This window comes from Amphiprion ocellaris, chromosome 14, assembly GCF_022539595.1.
Source record: "Amphiprion ocellaris isolate individual 3 ecotype Okinawa chromosome 14, ASM2253959v1, whole genome shotgun sequence".
Taxonomy (NCBI): domain Eukaryota; kingdom Metazoa; phylum Chordata; class Actinopteri; family Pomacentridae; genus Amphiprion; species Amphiprion ocellaris.
Window position 1 is genome coordinate 33608120 of NC_072779.1, and position 22831 is coordinate 33630950.

The following is a 22831-nucleotide window of genomic DNA, read 5'->3' on the forward strand; positions in this document are numbered from 1 at the left end:
TTCTTTATGAAAACAACTGTAAAAATGTTTTTATTTTACGTATAGTAAGAGCTAAATGGATTTTTTTCAACATAATCCCAGTCTGGGATGTGTCAGATTAACATCACCATTGATTGTGATGCCTTTTTATTCATTTTTTTTTATTCAGTATAACATTTTAACAGAAAGTTATACTCAGGACCTGTAGGACAAAAATGTCCTCATTAAAAGCACACCATAAAAATGCTATATAATACCATTACTTTCTACTTTCAGTGATTCATTCTGTTTCACAAACATCCATTTTGATCATAATTACTAAATATTTATTCATTTTCAGGATTTCAACCCTTAAATGTCAGTTTGTTTACAGTTTGAGTTTTTCTATGGAAAAAAACAAAATAGATAAATTATTTTCCCGATAACATATGTATAGTAAGAGTGAAGTAGAACTTGTTTTTTTTTTTCAATTATTATCACAAGCTGGGATGCATCAATGATTAAAATCAACATTGACAATCATGTATTATCATTTATTTATATAGTGTCCAATTTTTAAAAAATAAAGTTCAAATTTGGGGCCTAAAAGATAATAATGTCCTTATCAAAGAAAAAAATGCTATATATTAATATTAGAACCAAATATTTACTAGTTTATGTAATTTTTGCCCTTTAAATGCCAGTTTGTTTACATAATGATATTGTTGTTTTTTATTTAAAAAAAAAACCCACAAAAATAAATATTTTTTCCATGAATTCATAGAATAAATTGACCAGATTTTATACTAAATGCATCAACACAGCCAATATTATCTAAAACTCAAAAACAAAAAACACAAAAATGACTTGAGGGGCTCATGAGGGCTAAGCTAATGTTAGCTTCATGGTAAAGCTAGTCTTGGACAACCAGAACAGTGTGGTTACACCTCAGTATCCTGCTGCTATCAGGTGGAAAAACTCTTTATCTTGCATATATTTCTCTAAAATAATAACAATCGTCTCAAATGTTGCTCAGCCCGGGATGCAGTGATGATGCAGCAGCTACATAGAGATGATGGGAGGAGTTGCTTTGGTGGAACATTTTCATGCAGGGATGTGATTTTAACTGTCATTAAAATGGATAATTCACAGAAAGAACCAAGCAAGGTACAAGATCAAAGTTTAGATTTGCAGATTAGCAGAAAGGGAGGTGAAAATAATGTAAAACAGCACGGCGGAAATGACAAAGACGTATCGGACTACAAATAGATTTGAAATGTTCTTTCTGGCTGATGTTTTATTGGTTTAAACAGATTTTTTCTATTAAAAATTGTGACTTGGAAATGCATTTGATGGCTGCGTATTTGACTTAATGCAGAAAGAAGTGGGGCTAAAAATCAACCTAAAGGAGTTGCATCGTTTCTTCACCAGTTTAGGTGGTTTGTTTGTAGGGAAAACTTCACAATCCCAAGAGGACGGAGTCACTAATGTTAATCTGAGCTCCTAAACAGAAGCATCCTGGCTTCCTATCAGTGGATTTGTTGTTCGGAACGAGCTCATTGCTTCGCATAATAATGCAGTCAGCTAGTGACCTGCACTTTGGCTTCGGAAGGAATGTTTTCTATTTTAGGAAGCACGCTGATTAGAAACATTTTTCATCGTGAATGAGAGCAGATAGCCAGATGGTTCGATAACAATTTAGCTCTTGAATTTTGAAAAAAGGCACAACTCTACAAAGTCTGAATACCAATTAAAGCTTGCCTTTCTTCATTGCTGGTTATTTTTGCTGTGGAGTTACAAAATAAGCATTCAAAGAGCTCCAAACAGTTTTCCTGAATGTCTCCTTGCAACGGACTGAACTCTGCATGAAATGAAGTCAACTTTTCTATTTGTGTTTTGTCCTTTTCATACAATACGTCTATGAAAAGACCTCACAGTGGAATCATGTTTATCTGGGGACGAATAAGCAGCAAACATCAGATGAACCGTCCATTAAGAGGCTACATGGGAGTTAATTAGTGATCAGTCATGCAGGTGAAATTGGCCTCTTCCATCTGTGGCTCTTTGTCCTCGTCTCTACTACGATGCTTTGCTCGTGATAAAGTGTGGATTGTTGCCTGATTGGTTCTTTGGAGATAATACGGCCAGAGAAAGTCCTGCTGCTGCTTGGTGCTGAATAACGATGTGCAGAAATGTGCAGAGCTGCATCCGTGTGAATTCTCCTGATAGCAGCGACGGCGGTGGCGGCACAACGGGGAGGCCAACGAACACAAAGCGCAGAATAAAGAAGCCTCTGTTTGCTGGTTTGTGCTCCTCTTAGCTGCTTTTATGAGACGTCAGGTTTGATTCTACAAAAAGACGGACGCAGCGGCATAGATTCAGTCTGTTGTTTGAAACCCTGCCCAACTGCTTTGGCTTTTCAATCGGATCATTTTCAGGTGGATGACGGAGGGTCAGGAGACCAGGAGAGGGTTGTTTAGCGACAAAACGGTATTGACGGCTGGGTTTGTTGTCACCTGATTTGTAGGAGTCTGTACATTCTGATTGAAATTCCAGGAGTCCTGTTGGCGTTGACACCTCACTGAGACTGAAATGATGGTGCTGGTGTTTGAAACATACATAATCAGATGGAGAAACCTTCAAAAATGTCTTTTTTTCCACAATAAATCTACAAATAGAAGAACTTGTGCAACTTTAGTATTTTCTGCTCATGCAGTTTCAACATTTTCTACATATATTGATGAATAATCCTGTGGAATTATGGTATTTTCCACATTCGTATGAATCCATGCAATATCTGCATTATCAACAGTACTTGTGTATATTTCTTGTTCATTTTTTCATTTTTGACCAATGTTTACTACATTTTTACACTTTTCCCCTTTGCTGCTGGAACGCCACACATTTTCCACACCAGGATTCAAGACTCTTATTTCATCTTTATGCTGTAAAGTTGTGAGATTTCTATATTTTTTCTGGATGTTCTTTTTTTTTTTTTTTCACTCCCCATGACTTGAAAATGTCATAAATTTACACATAAAATTAGCAACATGAGGAGACTGGAGGGATGGTGGCGTTGACTACAGGATTTTTACATTTGAGTCCTGTGTGAGAGGATCGTTTTCTGGAGTTTTCTGCGTCTTTTTGCTTTTATTCATGCTGCAAAAACACCTCGTTAAGTTTAGGAACCTGTGATGCACCAACACATCATAGTTTTTGAATTAACAGAGACCAAACAGAAGCAAACTTTGAACCAAAAACCATCAGTTTTGTTGGCTGAAATAGCAGCTGCCACTGACTGATTTTATTACCCAGTTAAGCTAACTTCAGCTTCATGGTTTTTCTAGTTTTGCATAACCAGAACAGTGTGGTTGGGCCACATTATTCTTCTGCTATCAACAAAAACAAAACACTCTGGTTTGTTTGTATTTCGTTAAAACAGCCACATTTGTCTTGGATGGTATTCAGCCCGGGATGCAGTGATGGTGCCCCTGCTAAATAGTGATGGGAGGCACACATTAAAATGACAAATTCACATAAAAAAAAGCATCGTTGCAAGAGCCATGCTTAGATTTGTTAGTTTCAGTTGTAGGTTGCTGCTCTGAGGTTGTTGTTTCTCATAATAAAGACAGTTCTTTGACTCCTTTCCTTGGTTTTAGTTTCTTCCCACCAGAGATGTGAGTTTCAAGGCAATGAGCTATAAAAAAAATGACTTCCACATCAAGGAAACAGCTGTCAACATCTTCTTAGCTCCTCCAGCTGCCTCCTCCTTCCTGGAGTCTGGAGCTGAGAAATCCTTTGGATGACATGCTGAGATCAATTTCCGGGTCACAGGCAGGAGGCCGAGGAGATGAAGAAGCTCTAAGTAGTGAAATGAGATCAGCTGTCTCACTTCCATCCGCCTGCCGTCGACCTGCTAGGTGTTTTTACCGTTAGCAGCTCCACAATGTGCATCACACACATCCATCCACTGCTCACAGGGACTTCTGAACTCCACTGTTGATTCATTTTATTTCCTTTAAGTGAATCTCTTGTGTATAGTCTCGACTTGTCGCTTTCTTTGAGTCACTCTATGTTGCACCAAACTTTAGGAAGAGATTAACGTGCAAACAGAGCTCCAGAAACATCACTATCTGACTGGTTTACAGCCTTTTTTGTTTGAAAACAACATATTTAGAGCTGTGGACTAAACTACTTTCCAACCTTCCTCTTACCTTTGTCAGCTGATGACTGAAGATATTTCTATCTGGGATAAAACTACATTTTTTTCTCAGAAATACCTGCTTGACCTTCCACTTCCTGAACCATCTTGTTTCTTTAACTGTTTGTTCCATTCGTGTTTAATTTTAATACATTTCATTTTTTAAAAGTGAATTTCTCTTGTATAGTCCCAACCCTCTTCAAGCTGTTTTTTGATGCACCGGGTTTTGGAAAGGATAATTCTGCAAACGCTACAGACAAAGCTACATAAGCTAAACAATACCACAATTTTAGCGCATTTTTTTGTGTAAAAACAGGCTTTTTAGAGCTGTGGACTAACTAGCTTTGGGCTCTTTTCAAACCTTCCTCTTATCTGATTTCTCTTTCTTTGAGCTACTTTGTGACGCACCAAACCTTCTCAATTAGGTTTGGAAGAGATTAGTTTGCAAGTGTTGTGTACAAAGCTAAAAAACTAAACAATATCACAATTTTATGGCTTTTTTTGCGTAAAAACAACATTGTTAGAGCTGTGGACCAACTTGCTTTCCAACCTTCTTCTTAACTTTGTCATATGATGATTGGAGACATTTCTATCCGTAGCAAAACTTTTTTTTTTGCATTTTTTAGGTCGCCTTCTCAGAAATACCTGCTAGATGTCCCACTTCCATCACCTTCTTGTCTTGCTTCTTGTTTAATTTTGATGCATTTCATGTTTATTTAAATAAATCTCATGTATAGTCTCGTAGGAAACCTATTCACTTAGGTTCATGGAAAAGATTTGTTTGCAAACGTTACAAAGATAAAAAATGTAACAATACCACAATTTTACAGCACTTTTGTGTTTGAAAAAAGGATTTTTGTAAATTGTGCACTAATTTGGTTTTCATTCTTCATTTTACTTCATCAGATGTTGACTGGAGACGTTTCTATCAGTAATGTAGCTGCATTTTTATTTATTTTTTACATTTTCTGCCTCATCTCCACCGTCTTACCTGCTACATGTTCCACTCCCTGCGGTGCATGAAACCACCGGCGTCACGTCTCCATGGTGAATTCAAACTGAATCCGGCTGAACCATAATGAATCAAAATGAAAATGAATGCCCCTTTAAAGTGGGAAGGAAACGGATGTTCCACTCTGGCGCTGGGTTAATGTGGTGTCCACTTCCATTTCCTGCATATTAGTGTTGAGTGATTACGACAGCTTTTCTGGGAGTTAAATTCCCTCGGCTGTTTGTTCTCGGCGAGGTCCTGCACATGTGCTGCTCGACTGTGTGATCGTACGTGAGAAAAGAGAGAGAGGTGGATGAAGCTGCAAGAAAAAGAGTCTAATTTCTGTCTTTCTTTCTTGCTTATCTCAATCTCGCCGGCATATTTTCTCATTTTCCTCTTCCCAGACGGGTGAAATAACACCTGAGCAAAGTCGCACGGAAACACTCAGATTGCAGAAAGTTTTTCTCTCTCCTTGTCGTGTTGTTCAAGGTCTTGCTAGAGCAGAAAGCCCCGGTGGAATATCTCAGTGATGTGTGCTGAAATTTTAATCAAAAGGAAATGGGGCAGCACAGTGTCGCTTCCTCTGGGTTGGAAACACTCGGATGGACTCTAACCAAACGTCACATCCTGATGGGGGGAAAGTGAACCAACAAGAGGAGAGAAAAGTTCTGAGACAGTTCTGGACAAAAGCGTCCAGTTCAAAAAGATCCTCGTACAAATCATTCCTAATTCACAGCATCACTAACACCATCAATTAGAGCAATTAGCCACCAATTAATCCAGAAAGAAGTGCTGCTGAACAACCTGCTTTTCAACAATTAATTAGACCAAAATGAATGCAGAGCTGAAGCTTTATCTCAAACTCTGCTTTAACAAAACGCAGTTTCATAAAATGTAGATATTAAACATCTTTTCATCACATTTACCGATATAGGAATTGTTTTTATTTGTTTGCCAGTAGTTGGATTTTCACAAAAATCCTTTAACACAGTGTTAGTCAAACTCACTTTAGTTCAGCCCAATTTCATGTCAAATGGGCCGGACCAGTAAAATCAAAGGATAAAAACCTATAACTAACCACAACTCCTAATGTTTCCTTTGCTTTTGTGCAGAAAAAGTACATTCTGTAAATGTTTACATTTCAGGAATTATCTTTTAAGTAAACGTTATGAACAACCTGAAATTTTTTAAAGAAAAAATAAATTTAATATTATGCCTCAGTTCATCATTTAAACATTAAATATCACAGAGTGTCTAGAAAGACATAAAACATTTAGTCATGTGAAACTGAACGATATAGTATTTTAGTTTATGATCAAAATGACAAAAGTCAGACAAAAAAAGAACAAGAACAAGACAAAATCTTACAAAAACGAGACACAAAACAACAAAAGCGAGAAATGACAAAAAATGAGACAAAAAAAGTTAAAAAGTGCCAAAAGAATGGACAAATGACAAAAACGAGACAAGAAATTACACAAATGACACAAATGAGACAAAAAATGACAAAAGCGAGAAACAAAACAACAAAAAACTAGACAACACAAGCAAGACAAAACGACAATACACAAAACAAGGAATAAAGCAAAACACAAAGTGACAAAAGTAAGGCAAAAAATGTGAGCGAGACAAAAAGGAAACACAAAATGACAAAAATAAGAAAACAACAAAAACATGAGACAACAAAAATCAGACAAAAAACAACAAAAACATGAGACAACAAAAATCAGACAAAAAACAACAAAAACAAGACAAAAACACAACAAAAACAAGACAAAATATTACAAAAATGAGACACAAAACAACAAATTTAGCAAAACGCAAAGTGACAAAAATAAGACAAAAAACAGAAGCGAGACAAAAAGGAAACACAAAACGACAAAAACACGAGACAAATGACAAAAATCAGACAAAAAAACAACAAAAACAAGACGAAATATTACAAACATGAGACACAAAATGACAAAAGAACAATGAGCAATCTAGTATTTTACTTTATGATCAAAACAACTTGTCATGGTCTAGAAATTATTTTAAATTTATAGTTTTACTAATTTACAATCTGCAGTTAATGTCTTCTCTGGAATTTTTACACTTTGAGGGCCGGATTGGACCCTCTGGAGGACCGCTTTTGGCCCGCGGGCCTCATGTTGGACACCCCTGATTTAACAGATTCCACGTAATTTTTACTTAAACTAATAGAGAAAGTTAAATTGAATTGTCATCTGTTGTGGATATACTGTTTTTTTCACCTGGCATGCATGAAGCAGTCATATTTCCATCATGTTTATTGATGACGTCCTCGTTTAGGAGCTTTAACCCAGAGCTTCCCATAAGTCACATTCCAGCATGTGTTTAATATAATTACCTGTTAGTGTGAAATGACTGACTGACTGCTGCTCTGCCTCCTCCACTGATTGGTCCGTTTCAAGCAGAATGAAAGCAAACAGACAATGAACAGAACACTGCAGGAGATTTACATTGGAGCATGCGTCCCTCTTTACGGCGGTTTGTTTGGCAGCGCCATGCTATCAGCTAACAGCCCTGCTAATAGTATTCCATGCAGTCATGTATTAACAACATTCACACTAATTGCATCCTCCCGTGGAGCTAATTAATTTACCATTGTGCTGTGATCCTATAATATCTTGAGTCAGTGGATGTCGTTTCTAAAGCAGAGAGAATTTCATAAATGGCTGCTTTTGCATTTTAATGCTGAGTGCAGAATAATAGCTTATGGTGATGAGGGTGTGTGTGTGTGTATGTGTGTGTGTGTGTGTGTGTGTGTGTGTGTGTGTGTGAGACTGAATGTTTCTTCTTTGTGTCGTACAAATAAAAGGCACATTTTTCTTTCCTCCCATTGCGTAAACCCCCAGCTGTCAGCATTGCACTTTAGGAAGAAAAATAAAACTCATGCAGCTTCTGGCTGACGGCCAAGGAGGCTGAAGTGGATATTAAGTCGGTTTTCTTCCACAAATGTGTGTGTTTGTTGGAAAGAAATGAGTTGTGTCTTGTACGGCCCCTTTTATTGCTTTTCAACACTGAGTCATGGCCAATTTAATTTGGCTTTTTGGGCAAGAATTGGCAGAAAAAAGGAATCTTTCATGTCAAAGTGAAACTGATTTCTAGGAAAGTGATGTCAGTTATTTAAATAAAATGACTTTCTGAATACAACAAAGGTACAGAAGCCACACAGTCAGTGAAACGGAAATCATGTGTAGTATAAAGACTCCTGTATCTCTGGTGGATCAGTCCTCCTGGATAGAACGTCACCATGAAGACTAGAGAACACTCCAAGAAACTGAGAAATGATTGTTGAAAAGCATCAGTCAGAACAATAGAAGAATGTTTCCAAATTCCTGAAGATCTCCTGGAGTCCAGTTAAATCCACCATTAAGAAATGGAAGGAAGATGGAACATGAATAAATCTGACTAGAGGAGGACGTCATCAAGAACTGAGAAACCGAGAAGAAAGAGACTTGTGAGGGAGGCCACCAAGACACTGATGATCCCTCTGAAGGAGTTACAGGAAAGAAACTAGTGAGGGAGGCCACCAAGACACTGATGATCCCTCTGAAGGAGTTACAGGAAAGAGACTAGTGAGGGAGGCCACAGTGGTAGAAAAAGTTTGTCTTTCGGTAAGTTAAACTCAGTATTTGCAGATGGACTCACACAAACAGTTGATAATTAAAGGAAAGTTGTACAAAACGGTTTTAAACAGTGAGGGTTACTGTGATATGAGTTACTCATTGTCCAGAGCTCCATACAGACTCTTTTATAAAAGTTATTCTTTGTCAGTAGACGGAGACACGTGACAGGATCATAAGGTTAGTCATTGTACTGATGTTACATGAGCATTACATGATATGTGCAATGACTAAGTATTCTGAAGCATTTAATTAGCATTTTCCATCAATTTCACACCTTTGTGAGCACTTAAAGCTTAAAATTAAAAAAGAGAAGATTTACCAAGACATCTATGACTCTTCTGAAGGCGTTACAAGCTTGGAGAGACGGGAAAGACTGTTCATACAACAACTGTTGTCTGTTCTTCAAGCTCATTTTAAAGCTGGACTAGAGTTCACCAGAGGGCATGTGGAGACTCTGAAGTCAACTGGAAGAAGGTTCTGTGGTTTAATGAGACAAAATTGAGATGTACTGCCCTCAGACCAGATAATATATTTGGTAGAGACCAAATACAACACATCCCAGCAGCAACATCCCCACCATGAAGCATGGTGGTGGCATCATCATGATGTGAAGCATGGTGGTGGCATCATCATGATGTGAAGCATGGTGGTGGCAGCATCATGATGTGAAGCATGGTGGTGGCAGCATCATGATGTGAAGCATGGTGGTGGCAGCATCATGATGTGAAGCATGGTGGTGGCAGCATCATGATGTGAAGCATGGTGGTGGCAGCATCATGATGTGAAGCACGGTGGTGGCAGCATCATGATGTGAAGCACGGTGGTGGCAGCATCATGATGTGAAGCATGGTGGTGGCATCATCATGATGTGAAGCATGGTGGTGGCAGCATCATGATGTGAAGCATGGTGGTGGCAGCATCATGATGTGAAGCATGGTGGTGGCAGCATCATGATGTGAAGCACGGTGGTGGCAGCATCATGATGTGGAGCATGGTGGTGGCATCATCATGATGTGAAGCATGGTGGTGGCAGCATCATGATGTGAAGCATGGTGGTGGCAGCATCATGATGTGAAGCATGGTGGTGGCAGCATCATGATGTGAAGCACGGTGGTGGCAGCATCATGATGTGAAGCACGGTGGTGGCAGCATCATGATGTGAAGCATGGTGGTGGCAGCATCATGACGAAGCACGGTGGTGGCAGCATCATGATGTGAAGCATGGTGGTGGCATCATCATGATGTGAAGCATGGTGGTGGCAGCATCATGATGTGAAGCATGGTGGTGGCAGCATCATGATGTGAAGCATGGTGGTGGCATCATCATGATGTGAAGCATGGTGGTGGCAGCATCATGATGTGAAGCATGGTGGTGGCATCATCATGATGTGAAGCATGGTGGTGGCATCATCATGATGTGAAGCATGGTGGTGGCAGCATCATGATGTGAAGCATGGTGGTGGCATCATCATGATGTGAAGCATGGTGGAGGCAGCATCATGATGTGAAGCACGGTGGTGGCAGCATCATTAGTAAGTGAATGTTCAGGAGTCCAGACCTCCATCCAACTGAGAATTTCTAGCTGATCTCAAAAACAGCTGTTCACTCATGATTCTTGTGGAACCTGACAGGGTTTGCAAGAACGAGGGAAAACAGCAGCATCCAGATGTTTGGGCTTTACTTAATGTTCTTAGTCCGGGAGCCCAGATGGCGAACCTGAACGCCCCCTGATTCGTACTTCTTTGCCAACAACAATGTAAACTGCATAGTGGCTTCCGATCCACTAGTGAGACACGGTGACCCTTGAACAGAAACGTCCTCAGTTGGCTCAGGAGTGCCACAGTGGAAACTTTGTTATACACAAATCGAGGCAACAATTCTCAGCAATGGCTACTGACCAAGCTCACGAGCAGGCCAATGCTGTCATCAAGGTAGACGGGCATGTGACCGAGAGAACTCAAGCAGGATTCTGTGGACTGGTGCCTGCTGAACTGCCTCCAGATCAGTGTGGTGAAAACCAAGGAAATGGTGGTGGATTTTAGCATCAGCAGAGACACTGCTCCTACACCAGTGAACATCCAGGGAACGGACATTGAGAGTGTGGACTCCTACAGATACCTGGGTGTTCACTTAAACAAGAAACTGGACTGGACTACTAACACCAACGCACTTTACAAGAAAGGTCAGAGCAGACTCCACCTGCTCAGAAAACTGAAGTCCTTCAGGGTGCAGGGAGCACTTCTGAGGACCTTCTATGATTCTGTGGTGACATCAGCCATCATGTATGGAGTGGTCTGCTGGAGCAGCAGCATCATCGCTGCAGACTGGAAGAGACTCAACAAACTGGTAAAGAAAGTCAGTTCTGTCCTGGGCTGAACCTGGATCCTGTGGAGGTGGTGGGAGACAGGAGGATGATGACAAAGCTGTTGTCCACCATGGAGGACACCTCCCACCCCCTGCAGGAAACAGTATCATCACTGGCAGCTCCTTCAGTGACAGACTGCTTGACCTGTGGTGTCTAAAGGACAGATACTGCAGGTCCTTCCTTTCTGCTGCAGTCAGACTTTACAATCAATCTGCTCCCAGTAGTTCAGTTCACCCACTAACTAACTGCAATAAATGTAAATAAGGACAATTTCACAGAATTTTTTTCTGGAAACATTTATATTCATATTTCTTCTATGAGGAGAAAGTACTTATTTATATCTGTGCACTGTGTGCATTGTGTGCTGCTCTTTTTCTTTTTACTGTTTTTGCTGCTATAACACTGAATAATAAAGGTTTAATCAATCCATCCATCCATCCATCCATCCATCCATCCATCCATCCATCCATCCATCTATGCATCTATCTATGCATCTATCTATGCATCTATCTATCTATCTATCTATCTATCTATCTATCTATCTATCTATCTATCTATCTATCTATCTATGCATCTATCTATCTATCTATCTATCTATCTATCTATCTATCTATCTATCTATCTATCTATCTATCTATCTATCTATCTATCTATCTATCTATGCATCTATCTATGCATCTATCTATCTATGCATCTATCTATGCATCTATCTATCTATCTATGCATCTATCTATGCATCTATCTATCTATACATCTATCTATCTATGCATCTATCTATGCATCTATCTATACATCTATCTATGCATCTATCTATCTATCTATCTATCTATCTATCTATCTATCTATCTATCTTTCTATCTATCTATCTATACATCTATCTATGCATCTATCTATCTATCTATCTATCTATCTATCTATCTATCTATCTATCTTTCTATCTATCTATCTATCTATCTTTCTATCTATCTATCTATCTATCTATCTATCTATCTATCTTTCTATCTATCTATCTATCTATCTATCTATCTATCTATCTATCTATCTATCTATCTATCTATCTATCTATCTATCTATCTTTCTATCTATCTATCTATCTATCTATCTATCTATCTATCTATCTATCTATCTATCTATCTATCTATACATCTATCTATCTATGCATCTATCTATCTATGCATCTATCTATGCATCTATCTATGCATCTATCTATACATCTATCTATACATCTATCTATGCATCTATCTATCTATCATCTGTGCATCTATCTATGCATCTATCTATACATCTATCTATACATCTATCTATCTATCTATACATCTATCTATCTATCTATCTATGCATCTATCTATACATCTATCTATACATCTATCTATCTATCTATCTATCTATCTATCTATCTATCTATCTATCTATCTATCTATCTATCTATGCATCTATCTATCTATCTATCTATACATCTACCTATCTATCTATCTATGCATCTATCTATGCATCTATCTATGCATCTATCTATGCATCTATCTATACATCTATCTATCTATGCATCTATCTATCTATCTATACATCTATCTATCTATCTATCTATCTATGCATCTATCTATGCATCTATCTATGCATCTATCTATGCATCTATCTATGCATCCATCAACATGACTGAAGACCCATCAGCACTGAGAAGATGGATGATAGCTGGTCCTGAACTCAGCCACTTGGTTGCACAGTATGGGGCAGTATGTGGGACCAAAGAGGGTACTGAACACACCAGCCACTATGAGGAGACAGAACGAGCACAAAAAGTGGTCCTTGAGAAATTAGAGAGAAAACGACAATAAACCCGAGCTGTGCAACTTTCTGGCTGAAAAGATTGCATGTGTGGCCACACCAAATGTGGTCATTGTGACCAAGGAAGAAGATGCTGTCAGCAACTGCACTATTAACCTGGCTGTGGTGGCACTGTGCAGTCATGAAGAAGCTGACATGCAGATCTTTGTGCATGCCAGGCATGTAACAGAAGCAGGCAGCAAACTCATCATGGTCAACGCCAACGACACAGATATTGTCGTCACTACAGTCAGTGTTCTGCAGGCATTTCGGCATCTAGGTCTGCAGCAGTTCTGGGTTGCCTTTGGCCAAGGACAGAACCTGAGATGGGTTCCTGTACATGACTTGTGTTACACTCTTGCAGACAAGAGCAAAGGGATGCTCTTCTTCCATGCCTTCACTGGCTACGGTGTTGTTTCAGCAGTCCGTGGCAAAGGGGAAAAGTCTGCTTGGCAAACCTGGGATGTTTGTGATGAAGCTTCTGGTGTCTTCAGCAAACTCAGCCAGTACCCAGCTGTAGTGGATGATGAATGACAGATCCAGCACAGCTGAAGGTGTCTAATGATGTGAGGTTGGACATGTTTGTTCGGAAGCAGAGGCCATATGAAGCCATCCCTCCAACCTGAGCAGCGCTGAAGCAGCATGTGAAGCATGCTGCCTACCAGGCAGGCTGCATCTGGAGTCAGTCAACAGTACGTCAATAAGAAACGCAGACTCCTGCCACGAAAGTAGATCTGTGGCAACTCGTTTGGACAGAGCTCTCACCCATTGCAGAGAGTTGCCAGCAGCTGACCAAGTGTGAATGCAAGTGTGAATGCAAGTGTGAATGCTGCGGTCGATGCAGATGCTACTGCTTTGGTCTGACCTGCACAATACTGTGCAGCTGCAGATGTGAGGTTTAGAAGCGTCATAGTATACTCATCCAGGCAGTAAGACAACAAATGACAAATGAATAATGGCCTACTGCCTACATGTACATCCAATAATAACTGATGGTGGCTATGATATGGGCACTTTTTACCCTAATTAGGATTCCAGGATTGACATTATGGTACCAGGAAGCCAGTGAGTAGGTACATGGTTCCAAATTCAGATTCTACATAGTTAAAAATGTATGATTTGACACCAAAATCATTCAAATGGGACAAGTCTCTGTGATTTTATTGGAAATGCAATATTTCTATCTAGTCAGTGGTGGCCATCTTGATAAATGGTCGCCATCTTGAATTGTTAGGTGGCTAATGGGTTTTATCAAAAGAGCAACCCCCAAGGAGTATGTGTGTCAATTTTGGTGGTTGTTCAAGGAAAGGAACGAGTCTCCTGAAATTTGTAGTTATCTGCTCTACTATCAACAGAACAGCCTACGCAACTCTATTGGTGTCTGAAAACATATTAAAGAAAAACAATAACACAGAAGTATATTATTGCTACATGTGTGAATACCAGATTAGGTGTTGTTAGCACTTAACTAATGAACAATAAATTCAAATTTGGATTTAAAACAGAAACTGAAATGTAAAGTTGAAATATAACTTACCAAAAAATTTGATCCGGTCAAAAAATGTTAATGCTCAAACAAAGATTATTTACGTTGCTATGTACAGTGTATCTGCCACTTCTGGGGTAAAACCTGAAAATTTGTGAAATCTGCTGTTTTTACCCATGATGGACCCTCATCCTTTAGTGAAAAGCCTTTAAAACATCCTTAACTCAGCCAGAACATAAAGGCTTAAAGTAACAAGAACAACAAACAGAATGGAAAGTGATCAAAAATGAATCCAAAGATAATGCAGTAAATCAATACTTGTAAGCTACCAAACATTGCAATGCATAATTTTATAGTGCAGATTTGCAATATAGAATATATTCTATCAGGAATGTACTATATATCAATAAAACAGTTGACATAAATGTATATATAATAAAGTTTGAGTTGCTAATATTGAACATTTCCGTGAAAAAGTTAACTCTGAGACATGCTGTCATTGTATCATATGTCATTTCTATTGTAATGAAAATACAAGAACAATATGATTATATCTGTAAACTAGAGATTCCAGGCTTTTATATGATATATAATATGTTTTGATTGCCATGAGTGAAATGGCTACAATAGCTATGTCAATTTTCAGTAAAAAAGAAAGGAAAAATTAGTGGAAAAAAATCGCATTTTGGGGTAAAGTAAAAATAGTGTAAAAAATTCTAGTGGGAATGAGTTATTTACTGTTAGCACTCAAAGTCTCATTTAGGACATCATAAAGGTTGTGGGGGGGGGGGGTGCATGGTAGGCTATCTGGGCTCCTGGACTATCTATATTTTTAATAAGTTGACATTGGTTTGTTGAAATCTTTTTTTCACTTTGACATAAAAGTCTTCTTTTTTAATTTTTTTCCAGTTATGATGACCATGATTCAACGTTTAAAAGCAATGAAAGGGAGAAAATTCTAACTTTTTATCGGCCGTATTCAGGCACTTTAATGCTCTCATTTTTTTGCTGTTAAATAATCAAACACAAAGATGATGCTTTTACGTCTTTCTCTTTACTGTCATTTCAGAAACATCTCAGGATAATTCATAACCTTGTCTTCTGCAGTCACTTACTACAATACTCACATTCATCAGGCTTTAATAAACGACACTCTGTTGGATCAAATTCTCAATTTCAAGTTCAGCTGTGTGACCCGAGTTAGCTTCGCAGGACTTTGATTTAATTCAATAAACCTTCAGTGAGATCAGCTAAAAGGATGGGAATCTAAACTGCATTTTTACCTCCTTTGCCTCTCCAGGGGTTGAACCAGATGCGTAAAGTCGTCCAGGTGGGACTCGACGGCGTCCGGCGGACCGACTGGCACGACTACGAGGCCATCCGGAGGGACGCCGCTCGCATCGGTAGGCCAGAACTTTTCGCTGATGCTGTTGTTCTTTTGAGAACATCTGCTCTGTTTTAGGCCACACGCATACACAAACCACACAAACTCGGCTTTTTTTCTTCTCCTAATACCCTCTGAGTGGATTTCTCTCTCTCAGAACTGGCTCGAATCAATGCTGCGAGTACTGTTCTGAGTTCATAATTAAACACAGCTAATCTTCTACAATAAGCATTGATTCTTCCCGAGGCCTTCGGCGGGGAAACATTGCTTCTGTCTTTTTTGTTGGGAATGTAACAGATTTAATTGGCTTTTATATGGTATTAGGAGAAACTTAGGAGGCAAATGACCTGCTGAGAGAAAAGCAAATCCACGAGATCATACGGTGGACAAATCAGTAGTTTAGGGTTTTGTTGAGGCACCAAAGAAAGAAAGAGGCACATCAAGGTACTATAAGTGAGAGGAGCTATTTCAGGCACTCCTGGTTCCACAACTAAATGTGCCATTTGTCTTCTTTATCAACACTGATAGGTGTCTCACAGATGATGCACTTCCACAGCCGAGATGGGAAAAGGCTCCAGGCTGATAAAAACAAAACTATAACTCCTAACATCCTCAGTTCAGGCTTTAAATTCCAGTCACATCTGCCACTAATGATGAGGGTATGACCTGGAAATTGTGCATTTTGACAGCAGGGTGGCATCGAGGTGCATTTTGTGCACGAAAAGCCATACATGTAGGAGTGTTTTTTTTAATTTTTTAAAAAATATCGAGTTCACAAAAGCCCAACATCACATTGCTCAGTGTGGGTGACGTGACTGAGCTGACTGCCTTTCTGGAATCTGAAAAAGCTGAGCAATAAAAGACATACTTCAGCTGACATTTCTCAAAGAATGAATCAAATATTTCAGCTGATGTGAACCAATAAAGAACAAAATTGCTTTTACTTAAAGTAGGAATGCAAACTTTAATTAAGTTCAAGGAAAGAATTGAATGAAATATGGTGGGCTTTTTTTTTTTTTTTTTTTACCTCTTCTTTTAACCACTGATACCTAATATTTGCTGCAAAATCTGCTTGGTCATATGGGAATTTGAGGAACAGATAAATTAAACACTAGACTTTTTAATTTTTTACATTAAATAACCTAAAATGGACGATTCCACCTAAAAATTGCTCCTTAAAGTATTAAACACAACAAATGCAGTCTTCTACAACGAATAACCTGTGACACTATTAGTGTCTTGATACCAGGACTATCTTCACAGCTGATCTATGTGATGAAGCAACCTGTTCTCTGCAGTTAATCCAACTGCTGGAAACAGCTGCTTGGCTGAAACAGATGTTGACAAATGCCGGCGCAGCAACTTTATCGGTCCAGGAGATCTGTCAGTATTTACTGGCAGCAATTAAATGGATTTATACTCATGGCAGAGTGTAGCTGATACACTTTGTTACTTTAGTTGGAATGTTGTTGGTAATCAGAGTCTCGCTGCTCCCGGCCTGTGTTAGCATCCTAGCTTAGCATTAGCATGAGACCAAAACTGAGCTTTGCCGCCCCTAGACCAGATGCTATGTTTGGTGGACAACAAATACTGCACATCATCACAAACCCACCATCTCCACTGTGAAACATGGTGGTGGCAGCATCATGATGTGAAGCACGGTGGAGGCAGCATCATGATGTAAAGCACGGTGGTGGCAGCATCATGATGTGAAGCATGGTGGTGGCAGCATCATGATGTGAAGCATGGTGGTGGCAGCATCATGATGTGAAGCACGGTGGTGGCAGCATCATGATGTAAAGCACGGTGGTGGCAGCATCATGATGTGAAGCATGGTGGTGGCAGCATCATGATGTGAAGCACGGTGGTGGCAGCATCATGATGTAAAGCACGGTGGTGGCAGCATCATGATGTGAAGCATGGTGGTGGCAGCATCATGACGTTAAGCACGGTGGTGGCAGCATCATGAAGTTAAGCACGGTGGTGGCAGCATCATGACGTTAAGCACGGTGGTTGCAGCATTATCAAGCAAAAAAAAAAAAAAACCCAAAAAACATTAATGTGACTCATGAATGTCAGACTATCGAGAAGAAAAGGAAATCTAAGTCAGTCAAAAAGCGAACATTGTGGGTGAATTCTCAACATATTTCTCAGGATTCAGATTTGCCTAAAGGGAGGAGAGGGATTCTTGATTTCACTGATCCACATAACGAATTTGTTATGCAGGAAAAGCTCTGCGTTAAGGAGAAGAGTTTATCTCTGAAATGAGCCATTAAAGTGAGGAGTTATTTTGCAGTGTTATTACCTTCAAGGGTATAGACAGATCATTTCTGCCTAATGGGACGAGGCGGCTCGCTTTAATTCCACGCTCTCCTCTGACTATAGAGCCTCCATGCATGCGTCTGGGTATTGATGAGCAGCTAATGAAACATGCAGCGAGCCGTAATTTGATGCACTCCTGAAACGAGCTCAGGCTTCACCGTGTTTGTGTGTCGAAAGAGGTTATTAGAAAGTGATTAGGTGCAAACTTGTGTGTACATGTTAAACATTAGCATAGACAGTTTATATCTACTGTAAGCACACTGTGCTGTATGTTGGTAACTCATTAGTAAATACTTATATTTGACACTAAATTGATTAGTTTACTGCATGTCAGGTCCCAATGTGAAGAAATATGAACCAAAATGAGGAGACAAAAATAAAATTGGGCTTGATTTTTGAGTGGTCAGCAAACACACCTGTAACTCCACCTCATTAAACAGTAAGAAGCTGCACCTGGTGGAACAACCAGGTGCTACAGCTAATCTACGATACATTTTCTGACATACACGTCTCTAGTCTTCTACCTAATTGATTACAGGGGGGCCTCAGTTTACGACGTCATTGAACTGCGGCGTTTCGTTGTTACGTCAGAGTTGTCTATGTGGAACGAGTTGGTGAACGGAACAGAGTAATACCTTGTCACACGATGCTATAACACGGCTTTGTTTACATTCACCAAACTTAAGCCACCTTGGATTGTGCTACATTCGCTAACTTTTTGCCCTTTATTATGGGTCCCAAGACTAAGTCACACTCTTCTGATGGCAGTGCTGCTAAGGAAATGGAAGTAAAATTGGATAGAATAAAACATTCGGAACAGGGCGAAACACCAATGAACCACCAACTTTATCGGTCAAGTTGCAAAAACAGTGCAGCATATTGTAATGATCCTCTGTGATGAATGAGTGAGACTTTATCTGGTTCTCTGGTCATTTATTGAACCTTCACACAGGCTACTGTGGACCGTAGCCAACGCCAGAATAACTAGAAAAACCCCATAACTTAGCTCCAGAATTAGCCGCCTTTCCCAGCTCTCTCTACTGCTGACTCTCAGCCAATCAGAGGTGAGCTAACTAAACATGGTACGTTCACTGACATTTGGTAAATCTGGAACTGAACAATAAACATTGAAACCTCAACATCAAAAACAATATCAGTCCACTACAATATTCTGTTATCTTCTTGTAAAAAGACTCATACATGCATCAAAGACATTGGTCTTCATGACTTTTCCGAAGAACTGATTGATATCGTAATGCATGTAGCGGCTTTGCATATACACGCTGATCCGTAGGAAACCCTTTATTATATTTTTAAACAGCAATGAATCATTAATATCCCTACTTTAAAGTCACAACCATCATTACCAGCAGTTCTATCCATTACGTGTTAAATATGTACAATATGAGATGAGATAAAAGTTTTTAGCCCCAAAAGGAAATTCTTGAATCAGAAAAAACCCCAAAAAGATACAACATAAGAAACACAGTGTCTAAAAAGTGGACTGTGACATTGTTCACAAATTTTTCTAATTTTATCATATTTTATCTAATAAATATATAAAATTGTGAAATAATTAGCAAAGCTGCAGTGAAATTTCACCTTGCAGACCCGAATCAAAGCTGAATCAACGTCTGTGATGAGCTCCATCATTCTGTTCAGCTTGCAGGACGGCGGTATCATCCTTAAATCACTGCATCGCTAACACCATCAATTAGTATAATTAGCTACCAATTATTTCAGAAAGAAGTGGTGCTGAACAATCGGCAGGCTGATCTTCTCCATTAATTAAATGTAAATGGCTGCAGTGTTGAAGACTCTCCACCCACGGAGTCTGACTGTCCAACCACTCAGCTCGTCCACAGCAAAGAGCACTTTCATGAAGTTTTTCTGTTTTTTAATGAAACCACACTGTAAAAAAATGCTTAAAATGATTGTGGATATTTAGCTAGTTGGTATAATTAGATTCTAGGTGTCTGTCTGCTCTCTCCTGTGCATCATGAGTGCAATGACATGTGGAATAGAGTTATGTAGATTGGTTTCAACCAGTTTGTTTTACTGGATTGCATTTTTCACACAAAATGGAAATATTAACAAATCTGACAAAAAACTCCAAATCCTTTTAGAGTGTTGCAAAGGCGTGTAGGTGGAGGACATGTACATAAAAACAATGCATGACTACAAAAGCAGGAAAAACCAACATGAAAAAAATGTGTTCCAGATGTTATCAAAGCCTCAGATGACAGCGTTCCTGTAATCTGATGTACTAAAGGTAGAACATCTTATCTTTTTGTTAAGGGAACTAATCATAGAACATTATTCTATAAGATGTGTCCATGATGACAACAAAGGAAGGATGTTCTCAATGCAACGTTCAACAAAATGTCTTCACGATGTTATCAAGACCTCAGATGACAGAATGTTCTTTAATAGACGTTCCTGTACTGTGATATATCAACAAAGGTGGAACATTCTCGCTGCAATGTTCTGAGGATGTTTTGGAGATGTTGTTGAGGGAACACAGTATAGAAAGTTCTCACAAAAAACACTCTCACAATGTTCTGTGATAACAAAAGAAGAACGCTCTTAAAACCAAAATTCAAATGGTATTATCGGGACCTCAGATGACATAAAGTTCTTTATAAAACGTTCCTGTAGTGCGATATATTAACAACGGTGGAACATCCTGCTTGCAATGTTCCGAGGATGTTTTGTGTTTGTTGTTAAAGGAACGCAGTATAGAACATTTTTCCATAAGATGTTTCCATAATGACAAAAAATGAAGACTGTTCTCAATGCAACATTAAATGTTTTCAAGATGCTATCAAGACCTCAGATGGCAGAACGTTCTTCATAAGACATTCCTGTACCGCATTATATAAACAACGGTGGAACATTCTGGCTGCAATGTTCTGAGGGTGTTTTGGGGATGTTGTTCAGGGAACACACTATAGAAAGTTCTCCTAAAGAACATTCTCACAGCATTCTATGATTACAAAAGAAGAACATTCTAATAACCAGCATTCAATAGATGTTATTGGGACCGCAGACGACATAAAGTTCTTTTGAAGACATTCCTGTATTGCGATATATTAACAAACCCGGAACATTCTGGCTGCAATGTTCTGAGGATGTCTTGTGTTTGCTGTTAAAGGAACACATTATAGAACGTTCTTATATAAGGTGTCTATGATTACAACAAAGAAAAGACATTCTCAATGCAACAATTATATGTTTTCAAGGTGTTATGAGAATCAGATGACAGAATGTTCTTTATAACATGTTCCTGTACTGCGATATATTAACAAAGGTGGAAAATTCTGGCTGCAATGTTCTGAGGATGCATTAGGAATGTTGTTGAGGGAACACATTATAGAATCTATAGGAAAATGTTCCTAGAATATTCTAGGATGTTAGAACATTACAAAGGAATAACATTCTCCTTGAAACATTAAGTTACCACCAAACATTTTAAGAACATGTTTATTTAGCCTGCCTTTTACAAGAACATTATGACAACTGAAAGAAAACTGAAAATATTAGTAGAACTTTGCAGAACTCTCTGGGAACGTCTTATGAACAAAAACAATCCAACTGGGTTTGGTCAATTTCAGCTAATTTCAGTTGTTGGACTCCTTTGTCTGGAAGTTAGTTATCCGACCTTTTAGAATTCTGGGAACAAAATGAACACTTCCTGCTGAGAAGATTAATAGAACTTTGCAGAACTCTTTCCGAACATTAAGGAACAAAACATTTCTAGCTGGGTTGGCTCATTTTCAGCTACTTTCAGATGTGTTCTAAACAAATGGGAGTCGAAAAAGGAAAGATGGATGACGGCTGTTGGACTCCTTTGTCTGGAAGTTAGTTATCTGACCTTTAAGATGAACATTCTGGGAACTAAATGAAAACTTCCTGCTGAGAACATTAGTAGAACTTTGCAGAACTTTCTCAGATTGTTAAGGAACAAAACATTTCTATCTGGGTTTGCTCATTTTCAGCTGCTTTCAGATGTCCATCCATCCATTATCTATACACCACTTAATCCTCACTAGGGTCATGGGGGGCTGGAGTCTATCCCAGCTGACTCAGGTGAAGGCAGGGGACACCCTAGACAGGTCACCAGTCTGTCACAGGGCTACATACAGAGACAAACAATCACTCTCACATTCACACCTACGGGCAATTTAGAATGATCAATTAACCTCAGCATATTTTTGGACTGTGGGAGGAAGCCGGAGTACCCGGAGAAAACCCACGCATGCACAGGGAGAACATGCAAACTCCATGCAGAAAGATCCCGGGAAAGCCGGGACGCGAACCAGGGATCTTCTAGCTGCAAGGCGAAAGTGCTAACCACTACACCACTGTGCAGCCCGCTTTCAGATGTGTTCTAAACAAATGGGAAAGATTGATAATGGCTATGAACTCCTATGTCTGGAAGGAAATGCTGGTGTTATTCTTTAGTTATCCGACCTTTAACAAGAACATTCTGTGAACCAAAAAAAAATGTCTCACTGAAAACATTTGTAAAACTTTGCAGAACTTTCTCAGAACATTTTAGGTACAAAAAACTCTAAATTTGTTGGAGAAGCAGTTGGAAACGCACGTTTTATGGTTGCTCCTGTTGATTACATACCTGAGAAATGAAGGTAA

At 39.1% G+C, this 22831-nt stretch overlaps 1 protein-coding gene across 1 annotated transcript in view; it reads left to right on the top strand.

Moving 5' to 3' along the window:
- The window catches only part of LOC111584904 (polypeptide N-acetylgalactosaminyltransferase 10), a 114080-nt gene that overhangs the window by 15754 nt on the left and 75495 nt on the right, over positions 1-22831 (top strand). Inside the window, exon 2 of the mRNA XM_055016949.1 lies at positions 15773-15875. Coding sequence (XP_054872924.1) covers positions 15773-15875 — 103 coding nt within the window. The remainder of the gene's footprint in view (positions 1-15772; positions 15876-22831) is intronic.